This window comes from Protopterus annectens, chromosome 4.part0 (assembly GCF_019279795.1).
Source record: "Protopterus annectens isolate FY-2018-M chromosome 4.part0, PAN1.0, whole genome shotgun sequence".
In the NCBI taxonomy this organism is placed as follows: Eukaryota; Metazoa; Chordata; order Ceratodontiformes; family Protopteridae; genus Protopterus; species Protopterus annectens.
The window spans coordinates 1,975,175,242-1,975,202,835 of NC_056733.1; the positions used below are offsets into that span (position 1 = coordinate 1,975,175,242).

General features: G+C 39.0%; 1 protein-coding gene across 3 annotated transcripts in view; it reads right to left on the minus strand.

The window, feature by feature from the left end:
• The window catches only part of TBC1D9B (TBC1 domain family member 9B), a 2,477,681-nt gene that overhangs the window by 151,013 nt on the left and 2,299,074 nt on the right, over positions 1–27,594 (minus strand). For all 3 annotated transcript variants that reach the window (XM_044069590.1, XM_044069591.1, XM_044069593.1), the window contains one exon: positions 9,764–9,870. In XM_044069590.1, coding sequence (XP_043925525.1) covers positions 9,764–9,870 — 107 coding nt within the window. The remainder of the gene's footprint in view (positions 1–9,763; positions 9,871–27,594) is intronic.

A 27,594-nucleotide genomic window follows, 5' to 3' on the forward strand; every position in this document is an offset into this window, starting at 1 on the left:
GGGACCATGTGCCTTGGACCATCTTCTCCATGTAATGCCTCCATACCCCAACTGAGAAGCATCCTCGATCACTGTGCCTTTGGATATGGGGGGAGGGTAGGACCTGGAACAGCTACACTGACTGAATCGATCCAGTTACAAGATCTCTGCAGATTTTGGGAGACATACTGGAAAGGTCATGTGCTGGTGCCTGATTGACCACTGAACTGCCAGGGTCCACTGTGATACCATCATATAGAAACTTGTCAGGGGAACCAGAGTAATGCAGACTATTCACTGACCCTAGAACCTGTAAAGCCACCCTGGAGGGAGGGGTTTGAAGACAAAGTAGATGTAAAGCTTGATTCTGTAATGTGGACAACCTGGTCTGTGGTACTTTTGCTTCTTGAGAGGTGGTATCCAGGTATGCACTTATGAACTTCCAGGGCTTATGTCAGGGAGAAGTGTGCCTTCTCATAATATATTATAAAGCCTAGCCTAGAGCAAAGCAGAAGAAGATAATCCCCAACCTGTACTACAAGATGCTTGGTTGGAGTGATAAAGAGCCAGTTGCAGAGATAGGTGAATACTTGGAACTCGAGCAGCCTGAGATGAGCTGCAACTACTGCCATGCATTTGGTGAACAACTGGGGTGGCGTGGGGGGCCCGTTGTGAGGCCAAAGCACAGGGCCCTGAACTGGAAATGACTGGGTCCAATCCAGAAGTACAGAAACCGTCTTGATCACCTGTCTATTTTGATGTGATAGTATGTATTCTGAAGATCTACTGAGCACATCCAATCAACCTTCTATATAAGAGTTAGGATGGACTGTACCATGATCATTCGGAACTTTAAATGTTTGACAAAAAAGTTTAGATAACTTACATTTAGAATCAGCCGGAGGTCCTCTGAGGGGTAGAAAACCATACTCCTTCAGCAGAAAGAGTTTCCCCATCTTTCTCACTCCTGAAGAGCGTATCTTTGGGCCAAACAGGGTAGAACCATCAAAGGGAGGATTGATGAAAGACATCTTAAATCATTCCCTCTAATGGAGCTCTTGAGTGTCTGCACTTTAACATCCAATAGGTAGAGCCTAAGCTTTTTGATAGACTCACAATATGTCCTTACATTTCAAAGGAAATGTTCATATCTCTGGAACCACAGGTATTGCTAAAGAAACAGTAAATGACAGTGACACTTTTCTTCAGGTCCTAGACCTTAAAATAGATTTTATAAATCATAGTAAATACAGTAACTATTAAGTTTGTAATATTTTATAAATAACGTATAATATCTCACAAACCACTCAAGTTGCACACATACTGTCAGCAGCATTTTGCTTACTCAGGTGAGAGCTTTTATATGAGGTCAAGCAGTTCTGTCTGTGACAGCTGGTTGTTGAGATATTTAGAAAAAAAAACATGACATTTAAGACAAAATCAATAGATATTATATGATCAACAATTAATATCTCTTTATCTGCACTAGACAGAGGTCAAATATGGACACAGTTTTGTTTACCACTGCATAAGCTTTAAGATGAAATCTTCTAATGCCCTGCATATAGCATAGCTTTGGAATTAGTAATGCAAATATGAACAAGCAATATTTGATGCCTAAAGGCATCAATAGCATGTAACTGCAGAAACACCTGGAGGTGTCACTCAGCTGTCATAAGTTAAAGGGTTCTGCAAAATTCATCTATGCATGCTTACGTACCATAATGTCTGTGCCTGTGGGTCTCAACACACCCTCCGTCGCACTGGAAATCAATTGCATGGAAGCATTTGAAAGGGATTGTAGGGTGGCCAGCTGTGATTCCACGGTTTTCCTGTCTTCCATAAGCATGGACCTGGAGAGGGATTTGGAAAGATCCTTCATCCAGCAATGTCTTCCAGCTTTTCTAAGTTAGGGGTCACCACAGTAGATCACGGGTCTGCAGACTGATTGGAAGTGGAGTTTTTACTGTGTCAATTTTCCAGCCCGGCTCCCAACCTTCACAGAAGGCAACATGCAGGAATAATTCACCATAAAATTTACTGAGCACTTTCATCTAAATAAAGAGACTTCATTTAGATGAAAGTGCTCAAGGCTCTCCATGATAAATTAGTCCTGTGTGGTCAGACTGTTACTATTTTTATTGTTTTACTGTATTTCAGTCTAGCTGGCTATATTTCACTTTTTGTTTTATAAGGTGGAAAGCACCAATATCTCATTTTGACTTGATTACCATGCATCTTTATCCAAGTCTGTTTTGATGCATGGTCTGAAATAGTTATTGGATATGTTTCAAAACTGTCAATTGGATACTTATGCTCTTGTGAAACCTGTTTTTGTCCAATCTAGCCCAGGTACTGTACCTTAGAGAGTAATATGTAAAGTTTGTCTAAGTTTTAGCTACTAATTTCACATTATCCATTCTAAACATTCTCATATATTTCTTCAGAACTCTACCATCTTGTGTCACATTTTCCCATCTAGGTCCCCCAATACATCTTCACTACTGAAAAATAGGTTCCAGTCCCTATTTATGAATAATATTCCCTGGTCGGTGCTAATTACCTCTCCCATAATTCTCTTAAGCTCCTTAATAGCAGTTTTAGGTGGAATACATGGCATTGCAATTCTCCTTCCTTGCCAATAACCTCGTTACCACAAATCTACCCTTATTGCCTTTCTTCTGATGAAATCAGAATTATTCCTGTTTTCCTTTGTCTGTGATACTCTGCTGAATAACCATTCTTGAATCCTTTATTTGCCAAATTCGGATATTCAGTTCTAAGTGTATATCCTGTAAAAAAAAAAAAAAAAGCTGAAACCTGAACTGCTACTTACTGAAAAGCTGCAAGACTCTTCTCTATCATTGTGCTTTCTTCTCATTTTTGGTTGTGTTTCTCATACTTTCTTTAGGTTTTTTCTTTGCAAACATCATCTGTCAGTATAGTGACTAGACAGTAACTGAATTTTACACAAAATGTCAGCTTCCCCAAGCTCCTCTACCTCTGTTTTCTTTTTCACACTGGGAGTCTTTCAGAGTGCAGCCATCTTGGAATCTAAAATTAATTAAGTTCATGATACTGTAAATAAGATAAAAGAATTGTAGGTGGATAGGACCTTTAGAAAAGTGAAGAAGCAAACTTCACAGAAAACATGGAGTTTGTTGGGGAATACTACAAGTAGAATAATGTTAAAGATGGAGATTGGTTTAAGGGAAGGCAAGAATTGAGCAACAAATGTATAGGGTTGCCACCTTTTAAGCGGGCCAAAGTGGGACATGGGGGTGTGGCCAATATGACACTGGCCACACCCTCTACTGTGACATCACCACCAGAGTGGTGAAGGAGATGCTGTTATGGGTACGACGGATGGCTGCTGGAGTGGCTAGCTGGTCGGTGGGAGTAGCAGCTGGATGGATGAATGACTGGTTGGATGACTGAATGAATGGATGGATGCATGAAGGGATGGATGGCTGGCTGCATGAATGGCTGGGGGCTGGATGGATGGATGGATGGCTGGCTGGCTGGAGTGGCTAGATGGTTGTTGGGAGTAGCTGCTGGATGGATGGCTTGATGGATGGATGCCTGGCTGCATGGATGAATGGATGGATGGCTGGATGGATGGAGGATGGCTGGCTGGCTGGGTGGATGGAGGATGGATGGATGGCTGGCTGTATGGATGGAGGAGGAGGATGGCTGGCTGGAGGAGGATGGCCGGCTGGATGGATGGATGGAGGATTGCTGGCTGACTGGCTGGATGGATGGATGGAGGAGGAGGATGGCTGGCTGACTGGCTGGATGGAGGAGGAGGATGGCTGGATGGAGGATGGCTGGCTAGATGGATGGATAGAGGAACAGGATGGCTGGCTGGATAGATGGATGGAGAATGGCTGGCTGGCTGGCTGGATGGATGGAGCAGGATGGCTGGCTGGATGGATGGAGGAGGATGGCTGGCTGGATGGATGGAGGAGGATGGCTGGCTGGCTGGATGGATGGAGGAGGATGGCTGGCTGGCTGGATCGCTTGTTATAAAAAAAAAAATCTCAGTCTTTTTTTAGCGGCTATAGAAGCGCTTAAAACAAAGCGCTCCTACAGCCAAGATCTTTGCAGGGCTCTTCCTGCCCCAATCCCCACCCCTTTTGTGAATTGCAGCCAACTGCTGCACGAATTAAAGCACCCGGATCTAACAGGCACCAGCTTTGCCTGCAGGTCCAGGTTGGTGACGTAACTGAATTGCCGTGAAAAAGCCGGAAGTAATTGCGACTTTTCTGTGGCAATTCAGTGCGATCGCAAAAGCGGGACTTTTCAGGTCCCACTATTTGAAACAGCGGGCCACAGGATAAGGTGGCTTAACCCGTGAGTGTCCCACTGACAACGGGATGGGTGGCAACCTTATGAATGTAATATCAGACTGAATTATTTTTTTAAAGGAAATATATGTATAACTGCATGGCAAAAACAAAAGAAACTTATTATAGTATGTCTTCTTTTCTATTAATGTATGCAAACCCATATGTTTGACTTACTGGTGATGCTTAGAAAACGGGAATAATGGTCTTTTCACTTGGGAATACTTCTGGACTTGACAAATGCTTTTAGACTGTTAATACTTTTACCTTCTACCTCAGTTTTGTCAGAGCAGCTACTGGCTCGTTACTACACTGACTGGACATCATTCTGTTCACACAGTTTATTTTGATTTGGACAAAGTCTCAAACTTTTTACAAAACTTGTAAGGCTCAACTTTACAGCCCACCTCAAACAGGCTTTTCAAAATCTGGGCTGGTTACACCCTTTCCTGACACAAATAGTTTTACTAGTGGGGTATCTCAAATTTGTGTTTTACCCTCCATCATATTTGTCAGTTTTTCCAATAATCTAACCATAGATCTGCCATGATTCAAAGGAAAATGCATGAAGATGACATCTTCCTTATGAACTTAGCCAACAATACCACCAATTTACATAATAGTCTTCAAGAAAACTTTAATAATCTATAGCAATGGGTAGAAGAGAACAAGTTCAGTTTTAACTCTAGAAAAAAATAGCTGCACAGAGGCTACAAAATCTCACCTTTATCCAGCTTAAAGGCCATACTGTGAGGCATAAAATTAAATTGTTTCCTTAATAATGTGTGGCTGTTTGGGTTTTATTTATAGATAAAACAATGATTCAAATATGAATTTTAAAAATCATCAATTTTAAGTTGAGCCTTTTTTTTTTTTGCTGTTCAGCTGTGAGGATCTGAGCAACATAACATGTTTACAGGGGTAAAACTTTCTAGGAAGAGGTTGGGTTCTAGCTTATGTTGGCATTAAGTTCAGGTTTTCATTTTTTACATTTTTATGTGTACTACCCACAGACATACATCTTTTCCACTTGTAAAACAAGTTAGCTAGCCCTGTAGGTAATGTTCTTGGGTGTCTTTTTTCCTGAACAAAGAAACAACCCAAGAAAGCCTGAAGTAAAAGCAAAGCAAATGCACACAAGGGCACTTGAACAAAATGGATATTTAATGAATAAAGTAGGGTAGCAAAGAAAAATCATTGTCATCTGACACTGATTTCATACCATTATGAATCGAATCTCTATTCTACATATCTACTTCAATGATAAAATGAGAACGCTAACAGCCTCAAAGGAAATGAGTAAGCCATTACTAAAGGCAGGTGGGAAAGGAGTATGAAGACACCAGGACAGGACAGGTGGTCAGTAGGCCACCCATGTCCTCTCTGAAAAAAAGTTTATCCATTCTTCATATAACGGGCCTTTCATCTTTCCAAATCCGTTTCAAATTGCAGGATGTCAGAATCACAGCCAACTGGCCAACCACTGAAAGTAATGAACATTGAATAGTGTTATGTTTGCTAGCAGCAAAAACAGAAAATGTGAGACAAGCCTTGGAATGCCTTAATGTAAGGAAGTACAGATCTATTTTTATTCATGTCAGTAGAAATGATCTCATCCGCAAGGACTCTCTGACTGTTAGTAGGGAACTTGTATCCTCTTAGATAGTATAGCTTGTACCGGTGTTAGGACATATTTTTCACAAATCACATACAGAAAGGATAGTCAGGTCTCCGTGAATGAAAACATTTTTGAGGTAAATACCTACCATGGAAAAAATGTCCAGTTTAAAAAAATGGAAATGTATAGAGCATCCAATGCTAGCTTTGGGCACACGTGTTCAGACAGGACGGCATGCATTTGTAAAGATCAGGGAAAAGAATTTTTGCAGCAGATATTTTGCAATATTTGACAAAACACTAGACAGGATTTTTGGCAGGTCGAAAATTTAACAGTTCACAGATAGCAACATTTCATGCATCTCTGATGGTTGGTAATGCTAAGAGCATTAATAATAAAGTATTTTTTTATTGGAATATTTGTTCCTTTTCCACAAGACTGACATGGTTAAACAACGATTGGAAACCAGTTCTGTCAGAGTATAAATGTTTTTACTGTAACAGACATTCTAACAAGAAATCAGGTGGAGGTGTTATGATAGGGATTAAAGATAGTTACGAGACCTGTGATTATTACATTTTCAATTATAACACCAATACTACAGACTACGTTAACTGTGGCAATAAAGACAATGCTGGAACATATAACAATTGATGGAGTGTATAGACCACCAAAGTCAAATGCTGATGACCTAGGAATTCATATATTTCTTGCATGAAACACAGGTGAGAAGAATAATATTAGCTGGGCACTTAAATTTACCAGAAACTATTCAGAGTATGTTCAGGAACAACATCTACTACAGAATGGATCACACTAGACATTGTGTTCCTAAAGAAATGACTGTTACTTGAAGTCAAGCTTTACCACTGTTGATATGCAGTGATCATGGGGTTGTAAAAGTTGATTTGTTGCTAGATAATTCTGCCAAACTGAAATCTAAACCAATGCACAGAATAATAATTACATAGGTTCATAGGTTGGTACTAGGCTATCAGCCCTAGGGCCTACACAAGCCTAGCCATAACAATTCCCTGGCTATTTCTTCCTACAGTATTTACTTCCCTGGACCCCTGTCTAGCAGGGTGACTGACGTGATCCCCGGGGTGAATTTTCTATCTCCCATCCAATCATCAAGGTTCAGTTTGAAGAGGGTCAAAGATGAAAGCAAAACAGTCACTATGTAAAACTAACTGGAGTGATGTGTTCAGTGGAAAAACTGCTGATGGAATGTGGAAAGTTTTCAAACAGAAATTGTTTGAGTGCAAAAAAAAAAAAATTAACATCAGGATCTAGGCATACAATGTCAGGGGGATATACTTCCATAAGAACAAGATACCTGATTAAGGTGAGAGACAAAAAAATATAAGAAATGGAAGAGAGGTTGAACTCCAGCTTTGAAAACTGAAATAAGCAAGCTGAACAAACAAATTGCCCACAAGATCAAGAACATTTTGAAGAAAACTTATATAAAGATATTCAGCATAATAGGAAACCTTTTTATAGATACACAAGATGTGGAAACAGTAAAGACATACAAACTGATAAACTGTGTACAGATTCTAAAATTTATTCTCAGACGCAACAGATTATAGATATATTTACAAAATCTTATGCAAAACTGTTTGGCTCCACAAAGGGGGTGAGATAAGTGATCCCAGTGACATCCAGGTAACCCCAGATACTGGAATCAAATTAGATTATATTGAAAAAGAACTGTGCAAACTGGATCCAAACAAAGCACAGGGAGGAGACGGAATTAGTAATAATGACCTGAGAACATTTCAGCAAAAACATACACAGTACCATTCAATCTATTAATTACTAAGTCATATAAAAATGGGGAGATTCCTCAAGACTGCAGACATGGGCTTATTAAACCTGTCTTTAAGGAAAAAGGGAATAAGACAAACCCAGAATCATACAGACCCTTAAGTCTACTTTCATGTTGTGGAAAAATAATGGAGAAGGTAATACTGGATAACTTATTGTCAGAACTGGATAGGTTGGGACTTGAAACCATATATTAGCATGCATTTTTTGAAACAGATCTATTACCACCTTTAACATGATGTTCTATAACAATATAACAGCAGCTATGAATGAAAAATTGTGCTGTAATGTCATTTATATACATTTAACTTCGGTATTTGACAGGGTTGTACACAAAACACTGATCAATAAATTAGAATAACTACGTATTGATGTACTCTTGATAAGATGAATAGTGCATGGCTTACAAATAGGACATGGCAAGTACCATACAGCAATTGGACAGGTGAAATTCTTGGTTACAGTCAGGGTGTCCCACGGGACTCTGTACTGGGCCCGTACTTGTTTAGATTGTATCTTTCAGACCTAACTTTCATCTAAGGTGCTCTACAGTCTATATGCAGATTACCTGAAATTGGGTAAACTGATTACTTGTATTACAGACAAGGCATGTCTGCAAAAGAACTTGACTAAATTGGCCATTTAGGCACATGAGAATAATATGCTGATAAATATATCAAGAACTAAGCATATGACATTTGGGAAACAAACTGAAAGGTAAATATTGAATGCAGCACACAGTGATTGAAACTGTAGATTAATTTAAGGGCTTGGGTATAGGGGTAGATCCAGCTTTGAGTTTTTGTAATTATATCAAGCCATTGGTTAATGATAGTTATAGAACATTAGGTTGTATAAAAAGATTTTTGAAGTTTAGGAAATCATAAACAATGAAGTCATTGTTTGTTAGTTACATTAGCTGAGTGGCCTAATGGACTAAAGCACTACGCTGTAGTTGACAGGGTCCTGGATTTGAGACTTGGCAGTGGTGAATTTTTGGTGGCTGGTGTGGCTTAGTGGGCTAAGTACATTAGCATGGTTGATGGTGTTCATGGTTCGAAGATGGGTGTACCTACAATTTGGGTGGAAGGCTGGTATAATGGTTAAGGTGTTTACCTTACAGACACAAGGTACAGGGTTTGATTTTCACATGGGGTAATTGGCTAGGCTTAAAATGGCCCAGAAAGGCAGTTAGCCTAGTACTAACCTATGAACCTATTAGACCCAAACCTGAGTATGGAATTACAATATGGAAACTTTATAAGAAAACAAGCACGAGTAAACTAGAAAAAGTACAGAGGAAATATACCAAGGGCATCCATGAATGTGAACATTTAAGTTATTATGAAAGACTAAAATATCTGAACTTGTACACTATCTCTTATAGATATCTAAGAGGAGATCTTATTCAGGTATATAGGTCATTTAGAGACAACTAACTCTGGGAATGTTTGGAGTTATCAAAAAGTACTACAGAATCATCATACAACCTATGTATGCAATTATATACGAATGAGAAGTGTACTAACTGGTTCTCTGAGAGAGCAGCTGATGCATGGAAAGGGGTACCAAATTGCATTAAAAAAGTACTAGTTCAGATATTTTTAAAAACAGCCTAGACACTTATTATGGGAACAATGTCTTGGTATATTGTTAGGCTAGAAAGTCATTAATACTGGTGCTTGAAATATTTATATGTATGTATGGTCCTTGTACTCATATGCACATGACTATGTGTAAAAACTAAATATGATAAATAACTCAAAGGAATAAAAAAATATGGCTGAAAAAGATAAAAAGCATGACAATGAAAATCAATCTACAGGTAAAAAAGGTGTTGCTACCATTATGACTAGTATTTAAATTACTACTACTACTACTACTACTACTACTGGTTCTACTTTTAAAAGCAACATTAAGCTTGTATTGTTGCTACCTTTCAATTTCTCAGTGAACAAAGATCACATGATGTCTGGCACCTCCTTACCTGGTTCATTTTTGGTAAATCTTTTATGGATTCTTTCTTGGGTTCTTTTTCCTTAGCCCACATGCGTAAATAATATTTGTAATCTTTAACAGTGCTTGCCTTTTCATCTACAAGAAATAAAACAGTTAAAGAATTCTAATATTAAACTAAGCTAAAAAGTTACACTTCAGCATTCTCTTTGCCGCACTGGCACTGCAATCCTCCAGTTCAACAAACCAAGCACAATATTTGATTCATGGCATGTGTTATTTAAGACAGACACAGACAGCAGTGTCTTTAGAAGACCGTTGTCAAAAATTCAAATTCTAGAAACAGGCCTGAGCAATGAAATTACATAAATCTGGGGTGAAGGTCAGATGATCTGACCCTATGTACCTTCTAGGCATACCCACACCCAGCACCATGATCTGTCTACAGTGTCCTCGTGGATTTAAAATATTCTGTACAGTGATGACTCAGCACTACACTTCAGAGACAGTGATGCTAATTGTATTGTTAACCTGTTACTCCAAAGAAAAGCACTTTTAAGTGGGGGTAGTTCCATAACTATAAATGGTCAAACAGAAAAATCAGTGCTGTAGTACACTGCACTGAAAATAAGCATGAGATAAACTACAGGCAGAAGTCAGCCTTCTGATTAGATATGAAGAGGAGTCAGTGTGCGAGCCTATGTCCTATAAATTATCAAGTCTGCAGAAAGCAAGGTAGTAAAAAATGCAATCTCTGGCCATTTTCTGTTCCTTTTACAGCAGAAGATGAGTATCAGAAACGTGTTTGTTTTCAGTCTTTTAGAAGAAGACAGCAACATCTCACACTATCAAGTACAAACTTCCACAGAATAGAATGTAAATACTGACAAACTGAAATGCAATCTTATGCCACCAATTTAAGAAACTCAATGTCGCTCACCCTGTCTCGATATAATAGACGAGTCTTCGTGGGTTCTGTTCAAGCAGCTTTATTATGTACAAACACATTACGATTACAGATATTAACTAGAATTTAAGTAACTTATATACAAACTAACTACATTCATTCTCACATGCTTACTCTCTGGCTGCACTGTCAAAATGGCACTAGGTACAACATGTGCCTGTTATTTTACATGCATGTTCATCACTTGCTATGCTTCTCAAAGATACATCACACACTGTGCTCTACACTCACTAACATTAAAAAAGAGAAAAATACAGACATATACTTGTTCCAAAGACAAACAGACAGCAGGAGAGCATAAACCTAATTGCTGCGTGCCACTTGGGGCAAGCCCCTAATCCAGCTATGATCCTTCTACTCAAAACTTCTATCTATAGAGAATACCACCACAAAACTATACTATACTCGCAATAAAGATCACTGATGTGAACATTTATAATATGAATGGGAGAAGACTAAGCACTATGAGACCCTAACTCCAAACATGCACGGAAGGTTATAGCATGCCTTATATAATACTGCACTGGTAAAACAAGACCACTTTCTAGACCAGGTGTCTATGTAGTATTGCTGACAGAAAGTACAGAGAGAAGTCCAACCTGATCAGTCAGAATGTTGCCAAATTTGTCAAAGCAGAATGTGATGTACACAGACAAGCATTTTGGGACTGTTTAGATAAGATACTAGTCTGCCTTGAATGCCTAGAATGAAAGACAAAGATAATTAGTCTCAATCTCAAAAACAGACTCAGTATTCTATGTGCATCCACACAGTATGTAGATCCTTACCCCTTATTTTTAAGACTGACATAAAACCAGCTAACTGCAGACTTATTCAGTAATAGTTTTGGGCCCACATCAAACATGAAAGACTTGCTTTCAAGGTGGCTGTAATGCATGGCTCGCTCACCTCCAAAGAGGATTCTGCAATTCAGAGATCTTTATGAACGAGGCAAGAGCTACAAGAAACTGGGCCTTCCAAGACTCATATTTTAATTTAACTGTAATGGCATGTTCAAAAGGAGGCTCAGTCAGTTACTCTGTATCAATGTTCAGGTTTCAAACCAGGGAGAGTGGAGATCTAGGTTGTCTTAGGTAAATACTCCTTCATAAGCAATTTTAACCTGTGTGTTGGCTGAAAACAGTGAAACAAAAGGGATGCAGGTAAAAATGGTTGACATATATACCTTACATGAGGATTAAGAAATGCCTTCTTTAAAAAGCTTGCAGAAGTATTGCAAGATCTGAGATATGAGATGACAAATGCCTTATAAACACATTGAGGCAAGACTCTAGACCAGGGGTGGGCAATTAATTTTCCCAGGGGGCCACATGAGAAACTGGGACTGCTTTGGAGGGCGGACCAATGACGTACTCCTCACACCTCTCATAACCCCACCCATTGACTCCCCTCTCCTGCCCTCTTTTTCCATTCCTGTCATCAGCCCCCTCCCCAGCCATTCCTGTGTTCTACTGCTTGGCTATTCCTCTCCAGTTACCATAAACACTGCTCAAACCTGTCAGTGTGCATACTGCTTTCTTATTTACTTCTACAATTATTACAGATATTGAAATAAAATAGCACAAACACTAACTGCCATTTGCTAAACAAACAATACAATCTTGCAAAGAAAACAGACTTAGCATGAGCAGTAAACTTCTCTGCCCTTGAAACTCATTCATTGAAACAGCATTAAAACTCACATTAAAAAAAAATGTATCTGGCCAGTGGAGGATTAAGTTTATCTTTGGGTCATTTTCAAACCACTACCATAGGCACCTTGCACACATTTTTAGGGCCATGCATACATGTATGTGTTATTTGATTCACCTTCCTGATTATATTAAATTACATTCCAGTACCACTTGTTAGAATGTGTTTTAAATTTGTAGTTTTGAACATTCTTCCAGTAAGCAATGAAACAAAATATATGAACCAATAATGACAAAGCTACCCATTTCAGAAAATTTCAACCATAAAAGGCTACTCAGACATGTCATTATAATCCACCAGTATCAGTTAATAAGAACAATCTCTGCAGAAGTAAAACTCAACCGAATAATTCCACTTTAGAGATTAACTAATGAAGAGGTTGCTGCTGGCAAATAAACTTTATATTTCAGTGTTTCATCTACAAATTCAGTGCCTGCTGTCCGTGAAGAATTAATTGCCTACATACCATAAAAAAATGATAATCTGGTAATATTGCAATAGGGAATGACTAGCAGACAAGTTCATGTAACAGACAAGTTCATAGTTACTAGGCATCTCATACAAAGGAGGACACACTCAGCAGTGCAGAACCCCTATCCCTTTAAAATGCACTAAATAATCAGCAATCAGAAGGGCACTGCAATACCAGCACCCCATCTATTCTACATGGTGTGGGAGTAGAATCCACAGACTTCTGCACCAAAGGCAATTATTTAACTAACACTGCTTTCAAAATTTACAGCACAAACAGCGATTGCCATTTGCTAAATAAAACAGTTGCACATTGAAAACAGACTTAGCATAAGGAACAGTAAACGTCTCTTCCCTTGAAGCTCACAATTCTATGAAAATGCACTGAAACTCATAATTCTCTGAAAACGTACTGAAACTCACACTCACAGTTCCATCAGCATTCTGGTAGGTAGTTGGTGTAGACTACAAGATTCAGGCTCTTGTGTCCACTGAAACTCAAAATTCCTTCAGCAGCCTGGTAGCTGGTCTAGCTATCAGGCTCGTGTCTCCTGTAACCAAATTACAGGGTGAAGTCTGATCAAGTTACTTGACTAACCTGCCTCCCACCCAAGCTAATACCTCTCAACCTCTTAGCACAAAAAATTTGGACAAAGCCTAAAATAATGGGGGGACAAAGGCCCAAAAATAGAAATAGATTTTAAATATTGCTCTTATAGTCTTAGAAAGTTGCTAGAATAATAGGATTTGTCTTAGCATGCATTTTCCAAAAGAAATGAAGTCTGAAATTCAAATGCACGAAGGACATTTAATTATTTCAGTCTTCAGTGACTTGCCAGAAACAAACACAAATTTTATGAGGCTTAGGCCAAAAATATGAGGCAAAAATCTGGACAGTTAAGAGGTATGCATACCTCTCAAACTCGTAGTGTAAAAGATCTGGACAAAGTCTAAAATAATGGAGATACACTTGCCCAAAAATAGGGCTAGATTTTAAATATTGCTCTTTTTAACTTAAAAAATTGCTAAAATAACAGGATTTGTGTTAGCATGCATTTTCCAAAGGCTATGAAGTCAGAAATTAGTATATATAGGTTCATACTAGGCTATCTGCCCTAGGGCATTTATAAGCCTAGCCAGAATGTGTTTGGCTTTCGCCACCCATTTTAAATTTATTCTGCTATGCCCTTTTTTGAGGTTAGTATACTGTGCCTCTGTCTAACAGTGACACAGAAGTGATACCTGGGTAAACCTACGATCTCCCATCCACTCATCAAGATTCCTCTTGAAGAGAGTCAATGAGGGACTCTGCCTAACCTGGACTGGGATTTTATTCCAGAGTGAAGGGAGCCTCTGGGTTATGAATCTGTCCCTCCAGCATGTCCTATTTATTTCAGTGCTGAGGTTCAAGTCTCTCGAGCGCGTAGCTCGATGGGATTTGGATTTTCTGAGGTGTAGCATGTCCATTAATTCCGGGTTGGACATGGCTTTATACGTCAGGCACAGATCGCCTCTGAACAGGTGGTATGCCACTGAGTAGAGCTGGAGTTTCTTTAACCGGGCAGCATATGGCATCTGTTTGAGCCCTTTGATCCTCTTGGTGAGGTACTTTTGGGGTCTTTCCAGTTGCTGCATGTGTCTGGTAGGGTACATCCCAAAAGGGGCATTGTACTCAATTATGGGCCTGATGAGGGATGAGTAAAGAGGCACGATGACCTCCCCTGATCTAGATGTGAATCCCTTCATGATTAGGTGGGCTATATAAAATGTTTTTCTAACCACTTTGGCCACGTGGTTGTCAAATGAGAGATTGCTATCAACTTGGGTCCCCAGGTCCCTAATTACTTCTTCTGTACTTAATGGATTACCACCTATGTGGTAATTTGTGGGCACTTTGTTTTGCCAAAGGGATGACTATACACTTTTTGGCATTTAGCTTGAGGCCATGGCTCTGGCACCAGTTGTCTGTTTCTATGAGGCCCTTTTGGAGGATGCTTGTATTGGCTGGAGAGTCGATTATGGCACCCAGTTTGCAGTCATCTGCGAACTTGGTCAGCCACAGTCCTTCCGTGTTGGCCTGTACCTCCGAGAAATATATACCGAACAAGAGAGGTCCCAGGACTGAGCCTTGTGGGACGCCACTTGTAACTGGTTTGGAGTCTGACATTGCTCCAGCAATTCTAACCATGTGGGTTCTGTCCTTGAGCCAGTTTGCAATCCATCTAGTGACACAGGGGTTTATATTTAAGCTGGTGAGCTTATCTATAATGCCCGAGTGGGGTATTGTATCGAAGGCTTTTGCGAGGTCCAGGTAGGCTGTGTGGACCACCTTCCCCTTGTCAATGGCCTTGGTGACTGTTTCAAAGAAATCAACCAGGTTTAAGAGGCAGGATCTGCCCTTAACAAAGCCGAACTGGGTAGGATCCAGTGTCTGTAGGTCCCCAATATCTTTATTTATGAGGTCAATGACATACATGTCATTATTAGTGAATTCAGTCCTCCATGAATTGCTAGAAAACGTCACATTTTATGAGAAACAGACCAAAACTACGTGACTAATTCTGGACAGTTGAGAAGTATGTTAAAAACACACACACATACACACACCTACCTTCTCTCTACTCTCACACAGCAACACATATACACACACACCTACTCTCTCACACAGCAACACATACTTTCTCTCTCATACAGCAAAGAATGGCTAGTTTAAATTTTACACACACACACACACACACACACACACACACACACACACACACACACTTTCTCTCTCATACAGTAACAGAACAGCTAGTTTAAATTACATACACACACAGTCACTTTCTCTCTAGTTTAAATTGCTTACACACGCTTTATCTCTCATACAGAACAGAACCACTAGTTTAAATTTTATATATATATATATATATATATATATATATAGAGAGAGAGAGAGAGTTTATATATATATATATATATATATATATATATATATATATATATATATATATATATACACACACACATACACACACACACACACACACACATATATATATATATATATATATATATATAGAGAGAGAGAGAGAGAGAGAGACGCACACACACACTCTCTCTCTCATAGGAACAGAATGGCTAGTTTAAATACAAATATATAGACACACACACACACACAAACACACTTTCCCTCTCATACAGAAATGAAACAGCTATTTTAAATTACATGCACATGTATACATACACACACTTTCTCTCTAGTTTAAAGTACTTACGCACACACTTTCTCTCTTGTTTAAATTACACACACACTCTTTCCTTTTCTCTTATGAACAGCTTAGTTTAAATTCCATGCACAAATGTAGAATGCATTTACTTATGGGGCAGTGTTTGTGCGACAGACACATGGTTCTCCTTAAAAGAGAAGACACCATCACAGCAGTATCAGAAGTTTTAATTTTTTTTAATATATTATTAAAATAAAAATGTTAAAACTGTGGTGGTGGTGCTGCGGTAGCGTTGTTGCCTCACAGTAAGACGTTGTCCTATTCGATTCTCAGCTAGAGCATCTTCTGTGTGGAGACATGAGTGAATGGGCGTACCTTCGTTGAAGGTTGTGCATCAGGGCCGGCAACTCGGCACGTAAAAATCTACTGCCAGTCATTAGCGGACCGGAGTTCCGCTGTGGCGACCCCTAACCGGAAAAAGCTGAATCACACAACAACAACAACATTAAAATAAATGTTAAAGTCGGATGTGGCCCAGGGGGTGTAAAATGCCCAGGTCTGCTCTAAACCATATGGATATATGTAAATTTAGACAATATGGATATATGTGGCTTTTTTGTGTTTTTTTTTTATGGATAGGTAACACATCTTTGAATAAAATAAAGTTGCACGGACCGAATCCGACACCTCTGAAGCTGTGAACTTGAGGGTCTGGTGGTTTGTTTCTTTTGTTTGATTTTTCGCTGAGGTTGGGATACAGCAGTGTCCTTCATCCTGCTGAGTAAACTGTTTAAAGTGAAGGTGCTGAGCAAGCTATTTAAAACTGAAGAGGAAGGATCATTGGCTCATCTGTTGCCATCTGAATCACTTGGGAGAACTAGACTTGTCATGGCCAGTTTGAAGCTATCGGGGTAAGTTTTACTTTTTCTTTAGGGGAACCTTTGGAATGAGGGGAGTCAGAGGGCAAGAATGGAGATAACACTGATCCCACTTCACTTAAAATGCAGTCATTGCTACAGGTCCTACACAGGGTGATGTTGGAAAAGAAAGTACAGTTGTTTAAGTTTACCCATATTAGCAGATATTTGACTTCTACAGCAGCCTTTATGCTACATGGGTTTTGTCCTGCCCAGGACACAACAGCAGGCCAGCTTCCAAAACCTCTCTCCCACACCTTCACTCTTGACTGCTGATTGGACAGCCCTATGGTGGGAAATCAGCAGTAAAACAGAATATTTCTTCAGGACTTTCTTGCCCCAAAGTAAAGCAGTTTTCTCATCCTGAACCACTAAAACATATAACAGCAAATCATTTTCTGTCTCAAGTAACTATATACAAAAAGAGGGGGATGGAGGATGGGTGCAGCTGCTGCAACACTAAGAAATTCGAACATCTACTATTATGGATAAGTGCAACTTACACAACTGTAGTGTGCTCACCATTCCCACTGCTGCAATAGTCTTTAGGCTATATGGGTTGTTTACCAAAGCCTATCCAATCTTGGGGACAAGAAGGAAAGTTATGGATCCAGGAGCCCCTGGAGAATGGTCCAAGCAAAGTCTGTCCTGGATCTAGAAAAATAATCCAATTTATAATACCCTATAACCATGAAGCTGCCTCTAGAATTCTAGAGTCCACCTCTTTCCAATATGTCACTGAAGAAACCATGGATCTAGTAGAATGAGCCTCTACACTGCCTGGAACTGACTTACTATGGTGGAAGTAACAAAAGGCATCAGCTTTGAACAACCATCTGGAAACAGGTCTGTTTTGACATGGGTTGTCCTTTCTTTGTCCCAACATAAGAAACTAATACCTGACCAGATTTTCCGAAAGTGTTAGTTTTGTCAAGATAGTACCTGAGCTGATTATGCAGATCCAGAGTATGTAGAATCCTTTCCCCTGATTCTAAGGATTGGATAGAACACTATGAGACTGATGGCTTGATTCAAATAAATTCTAAAACAACTTTACGAGCAAATCCCTCATTCATACCCAATGAGACCCTATTTATATGGAAGACCAGATAGGGTTCATCCACCATAAGAGCTTGCAACTCAAATATTCTTGCAGATGCCAAAGGGATGAGAAGGACAGCTTTTCATGTAATGAACCCTTAAGTCTGCTTGATGAGCAAATTTAAATGGAGACACAGTTAACTTTTCCATCTCAGAGTTAAGATCTTAGGAAGGAGCAACCTGTTTAAGAAGATATGTCAGATACAAAACACCCCTAAGAGACTGTTTCACTAAACATAGAAGAGCGTGGAGGATCCATGGGTATACATGCTAAATAGCCACAAGACATACTTTTGATACAGGAATAAGAGGACAAATAACATTGGAGCACCGCTGGTACATAATCCCTGATAGGGCCATGGTTATTGGCTAGGCACCAACTAGAAAATCTTTTCCACTTGCCAATGTAAGACTTCCTAGTAGCAGGTTTTCTTGTCTCATTTAGTACCTGTTGCATGTCCTCTAGAAAGAGGTGCCTAAAAGTAACTAAAATTGAATCATCCAGGCAGTTAGTTGAAGATGTTTGAGAGTGGGGTGTATCAAAGTCCCCAACTTGTGTAAGTAAGTCCAATTTGTGAGAATAATGTTTTGGAGGAGGGGTGAGATTTAAAGGAAAGCAGAAACTGAGGTATTCATGTAATGTTGGATCATTGATAGCTATACAAAAAAAAATATGAGATTAATAATCTATGTAACTGGGAACATATTAATATGGTTTGTTTTCTTTTCTATAAATGTATGCATATGTCTTAAAACATGGATCAATTTGTTTTTTGGAGGGGAGGCAAATATCTGACACATTAAAAGAACAATGATGATTCAGTAGGAAAATATATCTGCTGTTGGTGGGTCTTAATGCAGAAAAAGCACCTGACCAAGTAAGCTGTGATTTTATAAGTAAGGCAATGGAAGCATTTGCAATCCCTGATACAACAGTAAGGTTAATTAGTAGGATATATGATGGATTGGAGGCAAAAATTCAATTGGGGGGTGGGTCCTCACTGATGAGTTGTGCCTGAACAGAGAAACTATGCAGGGATGTCCTCTTTCCTTTTTATTTGCTTTATGTTTAGAGCCAGTGGCAAAGAAAATAAGGCACTCATTGAAGTTTCTGCCAATAGGGATGGCTACAAGTTCGGGTGCAGAATATAGGCAAGATGGGACTGGAATTTAATGGAGAAAAATGTCAAGGGAACTGAGCTTTTGGGGAGAAATAACCAGAGAGAGAGAGAAAGGTAACAGAGTGGGATGAAGCCAAGAAGACAGTCAGACTGGACTTCCAAGATGGCTGCACACTGAGTAACAAATGGCTTGTTTGTAGTTCTCCCAGTGTGAAAACAAAAACTCAGCAAAACTAGGCCAGTACACTTGTGTTTAGGATAAATTTCAATAACTGGCGAATAAGTACACTGCCTGGAAGCTAGGCATACAGAAATACAGTAGATCTGGAAAAAAATCACCTACAAAAAGTGAGGAAGAAACACTGAATGGGAAAAGTTCTGCAGCTGTTCGGCAAAAAGCAATGCAACCTTCAGACATGACTTCCAATAACCTACAGGAAGATAGGACAACTGCATACAGACCTGGTTAAACTAAACAAAACGCTGATGGAGTGTATCAACACAAACAACAAAAGGCTGCAAAAAATGGAAGAAGCTTTAGACAGATATTCAGATGAGATGATAAAGTTACAAAAATCAGAGGTTGAAATGAAGAAAAGGTTGGCTGAATATGAGACTGCTCAGACAGAGATGTTTAAAAAAATAATAATAGAATTAGTGGACAGAGCAAGTAGGAAAAACCTGAGATTTTCAGCTATACCAGAGAAGCTGGAAGGAACAGACTGCATTAATTTTATGAAAGCACAAATAAGCAACTGGACTGGTATTCCACAGCAGGAGTTATTAGTTGAAAGTGCACATCGTGTGTATGCTCCAAAGCTACCTATAAGAAAGCAAACTAGACCTCTAATAGTAAAGATGCAATCCTACTAGCAGAAGGAGTTGATTCTGACAAAACTGTGGCAGAAGGACAAAATATTAAAAGTGTGAGACAGTAGAGTGTTTGTGGAGAATGACAACTCATTGTACATCAGGCAGTAAATTCTTTCCACTATTCAGGGAATGTTGAGATGCAGGTGTGAGACTCAAACTGCTGTATCCAGCTGTCTTTAATGTAGTCTTCCCTGGCGGGACAAAATAATTTTTTGATGAAGTGCATGCTAAGGAGGAAATACAAAACTCTGTTCATCAAAAAGTGACCTGTGAAACAGAAGGAGATTCTGGTTCTTGTTCTTCTTGTAAGAACAACCACAGAGAGTGTGCCTGTGAAACCTTTTCCAGTATTTCAACAGAAAATGTTGGAGAAGGAAGGGAGCACGAGAGGCACGAGAGTTGACTAGAAGAATCGAGAGCACATTGGAAATGAAGCAGAGACAGGATTTCAGCAGAACAGCAATAAAACCAGTAACTCAATGTGGGATTACAATGCAATAATTATATTTGTGAAATATGACAGAACAAGAAAATCTGGAAATATTGGACTTTTTCAAAATTTCTTGGATTTATGGGGGACTCTAAAGTATATGTCCTACATCATGTCATTAATGTTTGGAAAAAATGTTTTGGGGAGGAGAGGGGAGAAAGCTAACTGTAGGTAAAGAAAACATTTTACTTTCTTAATAGTACTGTATTTCTGGTGTATAGTTTTCTTTATATGCCATTTTTAAGTGTAATGGGGATTGTAAACAGGTGCTGCTATTTGCTATTTTTCTTTTTCTCCCCTCTTCTCTCTTTCTTCTTGTACAATTTTGAGAAATATAAGCAGTGTAATGCAAAAAAAGCCTTGTTAAAAAGATATGACAAAGTTAAAATTAATGTGCTTTTTTCATTTTTATGTTGAGAAATTACTATATTAAGGACCTTAGATTGATTAGTTTTAAGAGACAGCAAGTAAATGAAAAAGAATACTGAATATTATAAGGCTTTTTTTTCTAGCAAATGCATGTATACTTAGTAGCAATGCTGCAGCTTATCTTCATGTTTGCATGGAAACAATCTGTTAAAGAGAAACTGGCTGTCTAGTTCTCATGTCTCCATGGAGACAATCTGATAAAGAGGAAATGGAGACAGTCCGGTGGAAGGGGATTGGCTGAAGGGAAAAGAAAAAAAAAAGAAAGAAGAGAGAAACTGGCTAGGACATAATGTTCTCTGAAAGGAATCAGGGATTTTCCCAGCCGGGAGAGCTTATCAGAATTGAAGTAAAGTTTTCTCGTTTTTTTTTAATGCAGTGAGGTACTAATATAAATAGGTGCTTTTTTTCTTTTTCTCCCTTCTCCTCTCTTTTTCTTTGTTCAGTTTTAAGAAATGTAGGCACTGCAATTTAAAAAAGAGGGAGAGAGGAGAATTGGGGGAGAGAGGAAAAGTCTGGTTAAGACAGAATGGCAAAGAAAAATCAGTGAGCTTTTCCCATGCTTGCATAGGGGAAATGACTGAGTTAAGACCCTAGACATTATCCAATAACAAGTTTATTACAATGCATGCATGAAAAAGAATAATCAATAATATAAGGCATTTTTTCTGGTAAACAAGGTACCCTTAGCAGTTTTGACTCTGGCTTGCATGTCACTAGAAGACAATTTGATAAAGAGAAATGGCTTGGAGAAAGTGTTTACTGAAAGCATTCAAGTGTTTTCTCGGCTGGGACAGCTATAAAGATAGACAAAATCAAACAACACTTACTAATAGCACAGACTGTACCCATGCATCTTGCATGACTAACCTTTCTTTTTCATTAACTCTAGCCTGTCTGTGTGGCTATCAACTTAGAACTTTTGTTCTTATTAGGAAGCAAAAACATCAGTATTTGAAGATGTACATAGTTTTGTGTGTTACTACTGTTTATAGGTTTTAGGGGGAGTTGTTGGATCCATGAAGGCGAATTGCCGAGGTACCAGATCGCTTTGAATTAAAGAAATTGCTGGTCAAGTGCTGGGTATCTGTGTTTTCTTATTTCGTTGTTGCTGGTGTTTTTTTTTTTGGAGTTGTTTGTTCCGTCTGAGGGCTTTCAAATAAAAAAAAAAAAAAGTTATGTAAGATGTGGCATAGGCTCAAATGGCTATGACAAAAACAACTGTATAAAAGACCAACCTGCTGAACAGTATATGTATGTAACATAAAAGTTGGAACAAGACATTTAACAAAACAGCAGTTATACATAAAAGGTGGTAATAACTATATGAGGAAATGAAGCTTTCTGTAATGTCTTTCAATCTGAATGGCTTTACATATAAACATAAAAAAGAATGAGTAGAGAACTATATTAAAAAAATGTACTGTGCAAACAGCTATGTTACAAGAGACACCTGGAAAAACCTGAACATGTCAGTTTGATAAAGAAAGGTTTTCAGGATGGTTATTCAGCGAAATACCTGTGGCAAAGGAAAAGAGGAGTACTTATATTAATTGCAAGAGGAGCAGCAACAGCGACAGAAGAGGAAAAAAAGATAATGGAAGATATATAGTACCAGAGGGCTACTGGCAAAGGATGAGGATTACACTGGCATGCATTTACATTCCACCTAAAACTGCTATAATGGAGCTTAAGAACATTCTGAGAGAAATAATCAGCTTTCAGCAAGGATGATTACTTATAGGTGGAGACTGGAATTTGGTTGCAACAGTAAAGATGTGTCTGGGGGGCCTAGAAGGGAAAAATATAGCAAAGGAAAGTAGATTTTTGAAGAAATTTATGAAAATGTCTGGCACAGAAGATGTGAATTCAGTACTAGGACTTCAAAGTGAACTTGCATATTATTCTCCAAGATACAAAAACTGGGCTAGGCTAGACAGAATTTATATCTCACAGGAACATATGCATTTAATTGAAGGTCTTGAAATGCACCCAATAACTATTTCAGATCATGCACCAATAATAATTAATATAAAAATGCAAGGTAATGACTGAAAAGAGAGGAATTTAACGTATGGGTTTTGAAAATAATTCAAGAGCTACAACAGAAGATATAAATTTCTTCTGAAAATATACCTAGGGAGTGGAATAAAATTTAAGTGGAGTTTAGAACTAGGGTGGAAATAAAGGAAAGGGAGATAGGGCTAAGAAGTAACAAGAATTATTCAGATGGACTGACAAATGTTAAAGTATTGCAAAACGGGGAATCTCAGAACAAGAAAAGGGGCAACTGCAGAATACTAAACAGAAAATTAGGGATTACCTTGATAATATGCACAAGTTTTGAAAGACTGCTGTTAACCAACTGTTTTTTGATAATAATTCTAGAGCACAAAAACTTTTAGCATGACGACTCAGGCAACAGAAAGTGGAAAGGGCTGTCACCAAGTTTAGGGAGCCTATAACTAGGAAGATAACATGAGATCCTGTAGAAATATTAGAAATATTTTGAAAATTTTATGAAAGTTTATATAAAACAGAGAAATATGGAAATCAAGAAAAGGTACAAATGGAAATGTTCATGGAAGAATTAAATATGCCAAGGTTAGAGGGAGATGAGGCTCAATAACTAACACCTAGCATCGGAAGAAATGAGATAAAAATGGTTATGTATAATCAATCGACAGGAAAGTCCCCATGAATAGAATGTATTCTTGTGGAAGTTTACAAGCTAAGATAGAAAAAAACTGATAAAGATCTGGAAGGTTTTGTTTAACAGTATTTTAAGAGGAGGAGAAGTACCGGCATCCTGGAAGAAGGCAGTGGTAACAGTAATACCTAAAGAGGGTAAAGAGCCATCGGATCCAGCTTCAGACAGGCCCACTTCGATACTAAACCATGATTATAAAGTGTTTATGTCCATAACGGCTAAAAGAATGGCGAAAGTAATACCAAAACTGATAGATATGGATTAGTATAGTTTTCTGGAGGGGAGGAAACCATTTGACAGTATTAACAGAACATTGATGAGCCAGAGGGAAGCAGAACATAAGAAAATACCACTGTTACTGGTGGGTCTTGATGCAGAGAAAGCATTTGACAAAGTAGACTGGGACTTCATGAGCAGGGCAATGGAAACATTTGCTTTCCCTGATAAAATTATAAGGTTGATTAGGAGTACATATGAGGGATCAGAGGTGAAAATTAAAGTGGGTGTCGTCCTCTCTGATAACTTCTGCTTGAGTAGAGGAACCAGGCAGGCTTGTCCACTTTCCCCTTTGTTGTTTGCATTTTATTTAGAACCACTGGCAAAGAAAATAAGGGACTCAGAAATTCAAAGATATAATTGGTGTGGTAGATGATATTATTTTATACATGACAAAACCAGAAAGGGACATTTCAGTGTCGTGGAACATTTTAAGACAGTTTCAGATCTTCTCAGGATACAACATTAATGAAGCTAAAACAAAGGCAATACAGGTAAATTATGTACCCACACACACATTGTTCTAACAATATCCATATTTATGGGGTCATGATAAAATGAAGTATATAGGAGTATGGATTAGAAATGACTCTGCTGTGGCAGCTAAGGATGTGTGGGAAGAGACTAAACAGAAGATAATACAAAACTGAGGAACTGGAAAGCACTGTTATATGGATATGGATACTAAGATACAAGCAATAAAAATGTTTTTAGTCCCTTTAGTCTTATACACAGGGGAGGCATATTTTTATCAGCAGAGGAAAAGCTGTGGATAGCAATTAAAGAGCTGAAGGATTTTATCTGGGAAGGGAAAACAGCAAGGGTCAAGTGGGATAAACCGATTCTTCCAGTAGAACAAGGTGGACTAAGATTACCCAATTTGAGGGGGTATTTTAGAGCAACACAGTTAAGGCTCTTATACATAGTCCAAGCAGAAAACTATGATTCAAAGTGGAAAGGGATGATGATGATATGGGGGGAAGCTCAAGAAATAAGGAGAGATTAGGATTTTGGATGCAGACTCTTGATGACAACAACAAAAATCATACAGAGTATTACATTCACAAAACAGCAGGGAGTATTCTAAGAACTAAACCAGCATGAAAATGGAGAAAATAGATTCTGCTGATAGGGATAACTGTGGGTTACAGATAATAGGCAAGAGGGGCTGGAATTTATTGGAGAAAACTGGCAAAGGAACTAAGGCATTGGGAGCAAATAACTAGAAAGGGAAAGGTAATAGAATGTGAAGATGCCAAGAATTTATTTGCACTGCAGTTTAGAGATTGCCTTCCCAATCAAAGATTGATATCAGAGTACAGGCAAAGAGAAAGAAACATAGGGGTCCTAAATGAAAGACCAGCACTGATAGAGCTTTTAATAGTATCTATAACAGAAGCTGATGTTAAAAAAGGAATAATTAGTACTGCATGCTAATTATAAGACTCAATCAGAGCAGCTTGGAAAGGATTGGGAAAAGAGACTGGATAAGCAGTTCACAAAGAGACAATGGGGGGATATATGTATAGCTTCCAAATATGCAACAAAATCTAGAAGATTTAGTATCTTTACCTGGAAGTGTTTACATGGGTATTTTTATACCCCAAGTAGACTCCAAAGAGTTTATCCACCGCAAAAGTTGGGTGTGACGGGCAAGAAAGAGGTGGCTGGGAACATATTTTTTGGGAATGTAATGAGCTGGCAGACTTTAGGGATTCCCTAGAGACTCCTCTGTTGGAGATGCTGGGTGAGCGGATTGGATTGACTGGGGAGATAATTTTTTTGAGTTGTGATACAGAATCAGAATTGCTTAGATATAGTAAAGCCTTGCTGTGTCTAATTATAATGGCTGCCAAAAAAGCAATTACTAGAAAATGGACATCAAAGTCTAGGCCAACTTTCATACCACACTTTTCAGCCACTAAACCAGGACTGAAACACTAAGGGTGGAGGAGTGTCTATATTCAACAAGGATATTCACAGCTCCAGGCTGGTTGCCCAACACAATGCATCTGAAATTCTCCAGGTGCAACTAACACTAGGTAAGACTGGAATACAAATTGTAGCTTGCTACAGATTCCCCACCATGCCCCAAGATTCTCACTACACCTTTCTAAACATACTGGAAAATATTAAGATACAACCAAACACCCTAATACTGGGTGATTTCAACTACCCTGCCATTAACTGGGAAAACTACTCCTGCACCAACACCTTTGCTCAACGGTTCTTGGAATTCATAAATTCCAACGCCCTAGAGCAACTATTTCATAGTCCCACCAGGGGTACCAATATTCTAGACCTGGTCATTACCAACATGGGAGATCGATGCTCCACACCAGTGGTCACCCCCTCGTTGGTCAGATCAGATCATAAGCTAATCACTCTTGACATCCACATCCCACCCCCCCCCCTTTAAGGAAACCTCCGTAAAAAACTTCTCCAAAGCCAACTTCATGCTTCTCAAGTCAGAAGTAACAAACTTCATGATACCCATGCAAATGGGAGATGAAAGTTCAACTGCTGAATCCTACACTAATGTACTGTATGAGCACATTCACTCGTGCATGGACCGAGACATCCCAAATAGAACCAAGATGCTGTCCTCACAAAAAAAGGAAGCCAATCTGGTGGTCCCCTGCCATAAACAAGATGTACAACAGAAGGAGGAAACTGTTGCAGAAAAGAAGAAGAATACAGGATTCAAAAAAACTCCCTCACCAGCCTCAGTAGAAAGCTGAGATCACTCATAAAATCTTCCAAAGCTAGTTACAAAAACAAAATTGCCAAATGGGAGGGTGGCCTAATGGTTAAGGTGTTTGCCTTACAGGCACAAGGTACAGGGTTTGAATCTCACAGGGGATAAATAGCTAGGCTTAAAATGGCTCACAAGGGCAGTTAGCCTAGTACTAATCTGGGGTTGGGAGGGTGGCCAAATGGTTAAGGTGTTTGTCTTGCAAGCACAAGGTGCAGGGTTTGAGTCTCACAAGGGATAATTGGCTAGGCTTAAAATGGCTCGCAAGGGCAGTTAGCTTAGTACTAATCTATGAATCTATGAATCTATGAAAAAGATTCCAGAGACAACCACAAGACATTCTATAGCTATGTCAAGAATCTAAATGGCAATACTCGGACCTGCTCTGAGCTACAGCAGAATGGCACTAAACATACTGATCCCAAGGATATTGCCAATATCCCGGCAGATAGATTCAGTGCCAACTTCACCCCCTAAAGGGCCCACCTCAATACCAAAAGAAAGGCAAATTATGGTAATCACGGCCACTCAGGTAAAAACCACACTCTCCAAAGGCAAGAATACAGTATCCATGGGACCAGACGACATCCCGTGCTGTGTACTGCATGAACTACAAAATGAACTGGCACCTTACCTATGTGTCATGTTTAATCGTAGCCTCACCTCAGGCTTCGTGCCCAGAGAGTGGCGCACAGCTACAGTCATTCCATTCCACAAGGGAGGATCCACTTTGGATCCCTGGAACTACCGTCCCATCAGTCTGACAAGCCTGATCTGCAAGGCCATGGAATGTATTATCATGGAACTCATAAACAAAGACATTGGCAACCTTC